We start from the raw sequence: 10,136 nt of genomic DNA, 5'->3' as shown, positions 1-10,136 counted from the left end.
AAGGTCAATTTCGGCTGAACCATTTTTTCGAAAAGGAGATTATCCCCCAGCCTCTGCATCAGAAAGATGCATGCGTCATTTTATTAATAAGCAAATAGTTCAACAAAGTCTCCAAGTCTCAAAAAGCAAAAGGGCTCACAAAGAGCTAAAATATGAAAACGGGATAGCCACAACCGGCGGAATAAAGATAGATATGAAACTAAACACCTATCCTATTATATGACCACCATCCAAACCGGTTGAAGATAGCCCACTCTACCGTCTCCTAATGGGTAGACCCAGTAACCATACGCTCTCTGGCATCTGTCGGAGTGAGTAGCAACCACATACTGATCAATGTAGTGGCCCGGAAAATAACCTACAAGAAATGAATATGTGTTGTTTTGTTAAAAACCAAATCGTTCCTGCAGTTCCATATAGCCCATAATAAAGCACATACTCCTACACGGATATGTTTCGCTATTTCTGTCTCAACTCCATTTAGCCACGTCCCAAATAACGCGTGGATACTATTTGGAGGAGTAATGTTAAACGCTATATGAACAGACCGCCATTAAATTTTGGCCACTGGGCAATCAAGAAAGAGGTGTTTGATAGATTCATCACGATCACAGAAGCTACATCATCGAGATCTTGTCCAGTTACATTTTGCCAAATTGTCCTTATTGAGAATGACTTGTTTGTGGACAAACCACATGAACACTTTAATTTTTAAGGGCACTTTAACTTCCCAAATATGCACAGATCGAGGGACATAGCCAAAGTTGATAATACCCAAATACGTGGTTTTTACCGAAAACACTCCATTCTTGGTTAGTTTCCAGTGCAACTGATCTGACTGTTGAGAAAGGTTAACATCCATCAATCTTCTCACAAGATGGAACCAAGCTTCCCAACGGTTTCCGCTAAAGTCCTCCTTAATTGAATATTGAGAGGATTGGACTGTAATACTGCTACAATCGTAAGCATCTCTACGCTGAGTAATATTATAGAGAGAAGGATATTGGATAGCTAGAGGCGTCTCCCCTAGCCACGTATCCTCCCAGAATCTCGTGAAAGTACCATTACCAACGATAAATTTTTTCCTATGGAAGAAGGCTGATTTCACTCTCATCAGTCCTTTCCAAAACGGCGAATCGGTTGGTCTGACCATCACCTGGGATAAGGTTTTAGAATGAAGGTACTTATAACGCAGAATCTGGGCCCATGTGGCATGGGTCTCTATAGATAGCTTGTACAACCACTTGCTGAGAAGGCATCTATTCTTCACCTCTAAATTTTCAATGCCAAGACCACCTCGGTCTTTTGGCCTACAAATAATATCCCATTTGGCGAGTCTGTATTTCGTTTTAACTCATCACTCTGCCAGAAAAAACGTGATAGATAGAAGTCCAGTCTTTTCTGTACCCCTACTGGTACCTCGAAGAAGGACAAGAGAAACATTGGCATACTCGTGAGCACCGAATTGATGAGAATTAGTCGGCCTTCATATGACATAATTTTGCCCTTCCAGCAACCTAGTTTCTTTTTAAATGGATCTTCAATGCACTTTCATTCTTTGTTAGAGAGCTTGCAATGGTGAATCGGTATGACCAAATATGTAAAAGGCAACGAACCCAACCCACATCCAAATAGTTGTTTGTAAGCTTCTTGTTCGTCTTTAGCTCTCCCAAAGCAGAACAATTCATTTTTATGGAAGTTAATCTTTAACCCCGAAAACTGCTCGAATAAGCATAACACAAGCTTCATATTTCTTGCTTTTGCCAGATCATGTTCCATGAAGATGATAGTATCATCGGCGTACTGTAGAATGGACACTCCACCATCCACTAGATGCGGGACGAGACCACCTACTTGGCCATTTTCTTTAGCTCTTCCTGTCAGAATTGTCAACATGTCCACTACTATGTTGAACAAGTAGGTGACATCGGGTCTCCCTGTCTTAGACCCTTTTGTGTCTGGAAATAATGACATATGTCATCATTCACTTTGATTCTGACACTGCCTTTTTGCGTGAAAGAATCTACCTGCTTTCTTCAGGACTAATCGAATCCTTTCATCCGCAAGGCCTGCTGAAGAAATGGTCACTTAACCTTATCGTATGCTTTCTCAAAATCCACCTTAAAAACCACCCCATCTAGTTTTTTTTGTGTGGATTTCATGGAGCGTTTCCTGTAGGACCACAACCCCTTCAAGGATGTTTCTGTCCGGCATGAAGGCTGTTTGAGATGGCTGCACCACACTGTGTGCAATCTGCGTCGACCTGTTAGTCCACACCTTGGTGAAGATTTGAAAGCTGACATCAAAAAGACATATCGGTCGGAACTGCTCAATCCGCACCGCCTCTGCCTTCTTTGGGAGCAAAGTTATCGTTCCGAAATTTAAGTGAAACAACTGCAAATGCCAGAAAACAAATTATGAAACATTGGAAGCAAATCATCCTTAATAATAAGCCAACACCTTTTATAAAACTCACACGGAAAGCCATCCGGCCGAGGAGCTTTATTATTCTTCATATGTGAAATCACCTCAAACACCTCTTTCTCCGAAAACGGGGCGGTCAAGATTTCATTCTTATCCGTCGCAAGTTGAGGGATATCCTCAACCCTTGACTCGTCTAAGGACACAAAACTATCCTCGGGAGCCCCAAACAACTGCTTGTAATAATTGGTGATGTATAATTTTAGGTTCTCCTGTCCCAAGATCGTCCCCTCATCTTGCTCGAGCTGAATTTTTTTCTTCTTTCGATGCTTGCCATTCGCAATCATATGAAAGAATTGCGTGTTAGCGTCCCCTTGGAGGACTTTTCGCACTTTAGCTCTTAGCGCCCACTTCAATTCTTCCTCTCGAAGCAATTCTTTCATTCTCAGTTCCGCCTCCACTTTAGTCTCCAGCTCTCTAATATCTAAAATGGAGGACTCGGCTTTTAAATCTAAGGCATTTATAAGGTTAAGGAGCCTTTACTTTTCAACCTTATAAACACCACTCAAATGTTTGGCCCAATCGCGTAGGAACTGTCCTAAGTGTCTAATCTTATTCTGTCATCTTTCTATGTTTGATCTCCCTCCTGAATCCTTTGCCCACTCCCGTGCTATCAGATCCAAGAAACCTTCTCTCTCAAACCATGCTAATTCAAAAGAGAAGATGTTTTTATTTCCCACACGAGTTGCCTCCCCAGACTCAACAAGCAGTGGGGTATGATTAAAGATCGCTCGCGACAACACATAGACCGTCACCAAAGGAAACTTCCGCTCCCATTCCACACTGGTGAGAACACGGTCCAACTTCTCATACGTTGGATTTGGTAATGTGTTGGCCCAAGTGAATTTTCTACCAGAAAGCTCGATCTCCCTGAGATCCAGACTTTCAATGATTGTGTTAAACATAAACAATCAGCTGCCGTCAAAGTTATCATTGTTCTTTTCTTCCCGTCTTCTTATAATGTTAAAATCACCCCCAACCAGTATTGAGAACCGTTCATCTCCGCAAATACGAACTAGGTCAGCCGGAAAATCTGGTTTTAGCTCATGCTGCGCGGCTCTATACACTGCCACTAGTGCCCATTGGAAACCATCAACCTTTGATCTGAATCGAACCTTAACCGCAAATTCTCCCATGACAACGTTCCGAACCTCCAACATTTCACACTTCACCCCAAGTAAAATCCCATTGGATCTTCCTCTTGGGGGTAAGCAATGCCAATCAAAATCAACTCCTACCGGTAAGGTGCCAAAAAACTAAGAGGTAAAATTGTCTCTACCGGTTTCAGAGAGGGCAATGAAATCTAACTTGTGTTCTATAGATGCATCTGCCAGAAATCTTCTTTTAGCCAAGTCTGTCAGACCTCTGCTATTCCAAAAGATTCCTTTCATTTTTCATCATGGAATTTTTTAGCAGTCCGGATCCGAGCACTTTTGTGCACAACCGAGGCCGGATAAATCTTCCGGTTCCACTTGCGCTTAGGCTTGTTTTGCTCATCAACTCGGTCCATACAACCAAGCTCAGTGAGCTTACATGCCTCTGGATCGACGTGAGTTGAACCCCTCTGAGAAACAAAACTCTCGTCTTCCTTTGACTCAGAGGGAGAGGGCGCAAGATCCTTACAAAAACTATCAAGAACCCTAACACCCAATGCATCTATTTCCGAGTCATTTAATGGTTTAACAGCCACTTAGTTTCGAATCATCTCTATAGCTCGTTCCGCCTCAAGATCAAGTAGGTCATTAACAGATTTAGCAATTTCTTTTTCATTACTACCTAGTGAAACTCCCAACCGATTTACATTATTCATAATATCGTCCTTGGAAAAATGCAAAATGGAATTGGAAGTATTGACTGACATACATGTAGTGACCTCAATGTCACGAAGCTTGGCCGCTTGCATGGCGCGCCCCAGCTGCAGGTCATCAACGTCAGGCTGATCGTGGAGACGGTTGCTCATCCGTCGAACTTCATACATGGGATTCGAGATCCCTCCGAAGGCGATGATCTCGTCCTGCGTAGGCCCACTCGGGGTAAAGCCTCCTACCCGACCCCCAACTGGACCTAACTCCACCGAGCCAGTCAGGCTATGGTCGCCTGCCATCAGCCCTACCGGAGAAGCCGCACCCGCCTCCACGGGCGCGTGTGCCGGAGACCCCCTCAGGGTCAAGCGCGGGCTGCAATCGGGAGTCCTCGGCTGATGCACACCCACGTCAGACGAAAGGCCTCCAGGTGAGGCCGCCCTCCTTGCCGAAGCCCTCCCCACCGATGGCTCCTCGAGGGTAGGCACCATCATAGGGCTACGCGGGCTGGTGGGGCTGGACAAGGCCGCCTACCTAGTATCCCCCACCACACCCCACACAGAAGCTGACGAGACGAAGAAGGCAAGGCATGAGGGGTCACCACCTCCCGCCCCCTTGGCCAAAGATGGCGCGACTGGCGAGGCCAACGGAGATAACGACGGTGGCAGCTCCTGTTCCACCCGGTCGTCAAGGTCAGCCCTGTGACTCCACAACCGGCTGGGGGCCGACGCAGCACCGAAGGAGCCGAACCTGAGGGAGTTCATCGGGATCGCTGGGGGCGCCTCCCCCTTTCCTCCGGAACCCCCAGTCGACTGGGCTGGCCGGGCCAAGGTCTTTGTTAGACCCACCGTGGGCCGAGCCATCCGCGTCCGAGCCACGCAAACCCTTACCATCGCCCCCCTCGGTCGTGTCCCTATCCTAGGTCCCATCCTTCAGCTCTAACAACGGTGGACTCTCAATCTCTATCTCTATCTCTATCTTTGTTAGAGCTTAGTTTACCAGCTGCAATCTACAGCTTCCTTTTGCAGTAGCGACGCTTGCATGAGAGCAACGTGTACACCACACGTACCCACATACGCATATGTGACTGGGATCGGTCTCTCAAGATAGCTAGCCCCCACACAAAATTCCCCTTTTTCAATAGCCTTTTTTCCCATCATGGCATCATCTATACATACCTCATCACCGTCTCATCGATCCAAACTTTCACTTTCGACAGAGTTAAACATCGGTCTGAAAAGAAACAACCACACGATCTTATCTTCATAAGCTCGTCATCATTCCGGCTACTATCTACTCCAGAATGACCAGCTAGCGATATTATTGATGTCTAGTGCCAAAGCATATATAGTTTCTGAATCTAGTTACTATCTACTCCATCTGTTCCAAACTCTCCTACTTTTGTTCGTGTTTATAGAAAAATGTAGCCAACATAGGGCATTTGGTCTAGTGGTATGATTCTCGCTTAGGGTGCGAGAGGTCCCGAGTTCAATTCTCGGAATGCCCCCTTTTTCTCTTCTCTTTATTTTTTTTACCATTTCCTTAATTTTTCTTACCATATGTTACATGTATAGTGAAATTTTGTGATGTAGCTACCGAATCAGATGACATGAACATCAATATCCGTCAAGCAGCAATGCATTCGGACATATATATACCCTTCTCTACAAGGAGACGAGGCTTTTGTCCTGTCCAATGCTGCTGGAATGTCTTCTTTGCTAGAGCTTGATTAATTTCCTACAGTAGCTAGCTGCAATGCAATCTCCCACGAGCAGGCGCCCCTGTCGATGCACATAGAATCAAGCCAGTTTCGTTTTGCACTACTCATGAGTATACACCACACATACCCGACGTACAAATGTGGCTGTCATGGATCTTTCAAGCTAGCTAGCTCCCACACGAAATTCCTCTTTTCCCCATCAGAGTTTACATCGTCGTCTCATCAAGTCACATTCTCATTTCCAACAGAGTTAAAACACCAACACGATGTAGACATCTCGTGGTCTACCTCTACGAATCACAATAGATCGATACAAGCAGTATTCTTTTTTTTTTTTAGAAAAGAGGATGACCTCTGCATCTTCAGATGCATGCAACCATTTTATTAATTATTCACAAAGATCTTATAGGGTAATACATCAATATGCTTGAAACCGTCATCTTGACAAGATCTATTGCTAATTCTAACCTCCTGATGAAGGGGTGTAGAAAGTCTGAGCCGAATACCCAGACCTCTCACCAAAGGCTAACATCTAAAGCCGGAGGCCCCAGCCAAGCCACAAACCAGGTCTGGGTGCAAACCGGTCCGACGCACAGGTCATCGCCGCCGTCTTTCACCGATCCATCTTCAGAGCAGGTACTGACGCAACAACCTTGTCAGGCCTGCCGTCGATGCCCCCACCGCGCCAGGCAACGCCTCCTCCCTGCGCACGTCCATCATCACACATCTATCGCCGAGACCCTGCCATACCACGCCGCCGAGACTCCACGTTGTCGATGTGTCACTTGGAATGCCGCTCCACCGCTGGAACCGTCCACTGGTCCCTCAAGTCCAATGCACACCGCCAAGAATGACGCCCCTAAGGAGAGAACGACACAGGTGCGCTGCCGCCATCCGATTGACTGATCGGCTTTCCCCCCGAAATAGCGGAAGGAGATGAGACCTTCACCACGATGATGCCTTCAAGAAGGAAAGGACGCGGAGGGCGTCACCATCACCGGCTCCGGCCACCGGCTAGAGACCAGGTTTTCACCCGGATTTGTCCCATGGGCATCCAACCGACAACATGTGCACCATTCAGACCGTCTTCAAAGCCCCAGATCTGGCCACCCAGATCCGGCGACCATCCGCAACAACACTGCCACCGTGGGAGCCCTGACACATCGGCCACTGCCTGCGTGTGCCACCACTGAAGCCTGGGAGGAGGGTTGCCACCACACGTCGCCAAACTGTAAGAGCCGCCGAGAGGAATCCGGCGCGCTCATCACCGTCGCTAATCCGATCCAATCTGGAGCAAAAGTCACTAGCTTGCCGACACAGATCCACCTTGGACAGGGACACCGCCACGCCATGCCGCCGCGAGAGGCCTGGGCTTCACCTGCCACCACCTTCCAGGGTCGCCGCCCCGGGTCGCCACCGCCACGAAGTCTTCCACACCGCCGCATCACCCACGCTGGCGAGCTGCCGCGCCGCGGCACCCTGTGCCGCGCCCAGGCCCGAGGAGGCCAGCCCGCGCTGCCCCATCGTGTGAGGGGAAGAAGACGCCCCGCCGCCGCCAGTCAGGCTTCGCCCGGTCAGGCCCTTGGGCGGCGACGAGGGAGGTGAGGCTGGAGGAGGCGACTGGTGGCGCCGATCGATGGCCTCTCCCCATCTCCTCACGGGGGCGGCGGGGGAGGGGGAGGCAGGAGGAGGCGACCGGCAGCGCTGATCGATGGCCCCTCCCCGTCTCCTCGCGGGGGCGGCGCGGGAGGGCAGGCTGTACATTTTAATATGCACCTATACAAAGAAAAAAGGGCACCAAATAAACTTATATAGTACCGATTGAGTGAGTCTATCACATTTGACGTTGAGTTTGTTGGTTCAAGCTCGACTTTCCACCTCAATATGCAACTATGTACCGCCCAATTTTTATTTTATTTTGAGGAACCGTAAGGGCCGGTTTCTGAAAAGTCTCGGAAATTGTGGCCCTATTAGCAACATAAAATGTGCCTGGGCACGCTGTCAATGTAGATCGTCTCTTCGCACAGGTCACTGGTTCAAATTCTGTTATGTACCTATTTTTCGCTTTTTTAAACCAGGAAGGGCCCATATTAGAGAGAGAGAGAGAGAGAGAGAGAGAGAGAGAGAGAGAGAGAGAGAGAGAGAGAGAGAGCAAAAACACAAGGTGTGCCGGATTCGATAACAAAACCATGACACACATATGAAGGATCGATAACACCACACCATGGGATGCTACAAGTTAGAAGTAACTGTTAATTGACCCTTTTTAAGTTCAAATTTAGGCAAACTTTTTCTCAGGAAGCAGTGGAAATCCGGTAACCGGTCTGTTAAGGAAATCTTGAGAGAAAAATAACCTTATTCACACCACAACACATCATGGAAATAGCTCACAATCTCAAACTTAGATGTTGGAGGTCAAGTAAGTGGGACGATGAGGATTGATGGGAAGGAGAGGTGCAGAGAAACTCCTAGCCATAGGCGCTCCGAGAGCCTCGGGGAAGCCACGGGATGGTGCCGACAACAAATTAAGATTTCGGCTACCACCATCATGAAGGCGAGCGAGGCCACCATGTCTCCTTGTCTCCTTGGATCGGCCACGATGTCCTGTTGACGAGCAAATGTTGTCCTCTTGTGGGTCTGAAGAATGAAGGACGGTCTGAAGAACACAGAACATGACTCCAATTAAGAGAGCACATAAGGAGAGGACGGTCTGACTAAGGAGAGCACAATGTAGAGCATCGCTATTTCTGATATTTGCGTGTGGCGGGCTGTCACCATGTAATTAAGTCACAAAAGATAATTAATTTTTATCCAAGCAAATATTAATCATCCATCACATCTAGCTGGCCCTAGGAAAATGAATCTTCAACTCGTTTCTATCCAAAAAAATGTACACCAAAAATAGAATGAAATTAAAGGCCCCAACATTAGATTTCCCAACACACGACCAAGGTTCAGCAATCAAGAAATTGTCTAGCACGTAGCTGGAGCAAGTATGCCTAAGAAAACACGGTGCTGGCACAAAAAAGGTGCAACTCAAGATTTACGACCAACAAAACAGCAGAGATCAAACAAACAACCTAGGGAAGAGATCAACGGAATAACAATTTCAACAATTACATTGGAATTAATTATGATTTGGCTCAAAGAACATGATGCATGAATACAACAACGCACATATATGGATATAATAATTTCAAGAAATTAACTGAATGTCTCATCCTAACCACCAAAACCAAATAAAAATGAGATGAGATCGGCACATGTAGCTGGCCTCCTGGCTTACATGGGAGGGAAAGGACTTGAACCGAAACCCATATCAAAGGAATGCATTTGCATCATCATATCACTGCTAGAGAAGTTGGTGTTGGCGTAGCCACCGTAGACCAGAGTGTCGAGGTCCCCTCCGGAGCTCACCATGTCAAGCTGGCTCTCCTGCTGAGGTGGTGCCATATACAACGCGGGAGACCCCATGTATATGCTGCCGGTGGTGACACATGGAGCTGGCGGCGGCGCCTGGGAATGGATTTTTGCCATGCGTTCCATAATGCTCTTGAGAAGCACGTCCACCTTGTAGCCAACTTTGATGAGCTCCTCGATGTTGAGGCCAACGAGGCCCGAGAGGTCGCCATGCATGGTTTTGTGAAGGAGGGACCTGATCTCGCCATCCTCGCACTCGCGGCGGGTCTTGTCGACCTGGTCCCCAAGCTTGTCGATGCGCTTGGTGATGAAGCCCTTCTGGTTCATCACCTCCTTGCACCGCCCCAGCTCCGGTGTGATTTTGAATTGATTCAGGATACCCACCGCCTCGGCCTTGGAAGGAAACACCTCCGGCACCACCTTGCCCTCGTCGTACACCAGTACGCAGGTCTTGGCATCGCACAGGACGGCTAGTTCGTCCGCCTTCTTCATCAGGCCCTTGAGGCGCTTCTTAAATCTATTGCGCCTGGTTGAGTCATGGGGGATATACTGGAGGGTCACATTGCGAGCCATTGCTAGCAAGAGGATAAAACCAGCGAAGGAAAAGAAAGTTGATGGTTTCGGTGAGGGAGGAGGGGTGGATTTATAGTGGAGGGATCGCCATGATTTGGTAAGAGATTATTGTGACAGGTACGAAGAAGATTGCCTTATTT

General features: G+C 47.7%; 1 protein-coding gene and 1 non-coding gene across 2 annotated transcripts; one reads left to right on the top strand and one right to left on the bottom strand.

Moving 5' to 3' along the window:
* The first annotated feature begins 5,718 nt into the window (after positions 1 to 5,718).
* Positions 5,719 to 5,790, top strand: TRNAP-AGG (transfer RNA proline (anticodon AGG)). Its single transcript has one exon. It is a non-coding gene; the product is annotated as a tRNA-Pro (tRNA).
* Positions 5,791 to 9,285: 3,495 nt separating this feature from the next.
* Positions 9,286 to 9,996, bottom strand: LOC123150022 (agamous-like MADS-box protein AGL80). Its single transcript, XM_044569822.1, has one exon. It carries the CDS (start codon positions 9,994 to 9,996, stop codon positions 9,286 to 9,288), a length of 711 nt encoding a protein of 236 aa, XP_044425757.1.
* Between the last annotated feature and the right edge of the window lie 140 nt (positions 9,997 to 10,136).

Source organism: Triticum aestivum, chromosome 7A (assembly GCF_018294505.1).
Source record: "Triticum aestivum cultivar Chinese Spring chromosome 7A, IWGSC CS RefSeq v2.1, whole genome shotgun sequence".
Lineage (NCBI taxonomy): Eukaryota > Viridiplantae > Streptophyta > Magnoliopsida > Poales > Poaceae > Triticum > Triticum aestivum.
This window is presented reverse-complemented; position numbering and strand designations above follow the sequence as displayed.

Bases quoted from the DNA above. Each gene is read 5' to 3' on its own strand.
- LOC123150022 (XM_044569822.1), bottom strand. From the start codon at position 9,996: ATGGCTCGCAATGTGACCCTCCAGTATATCCCCCATGACTCAACCAGG.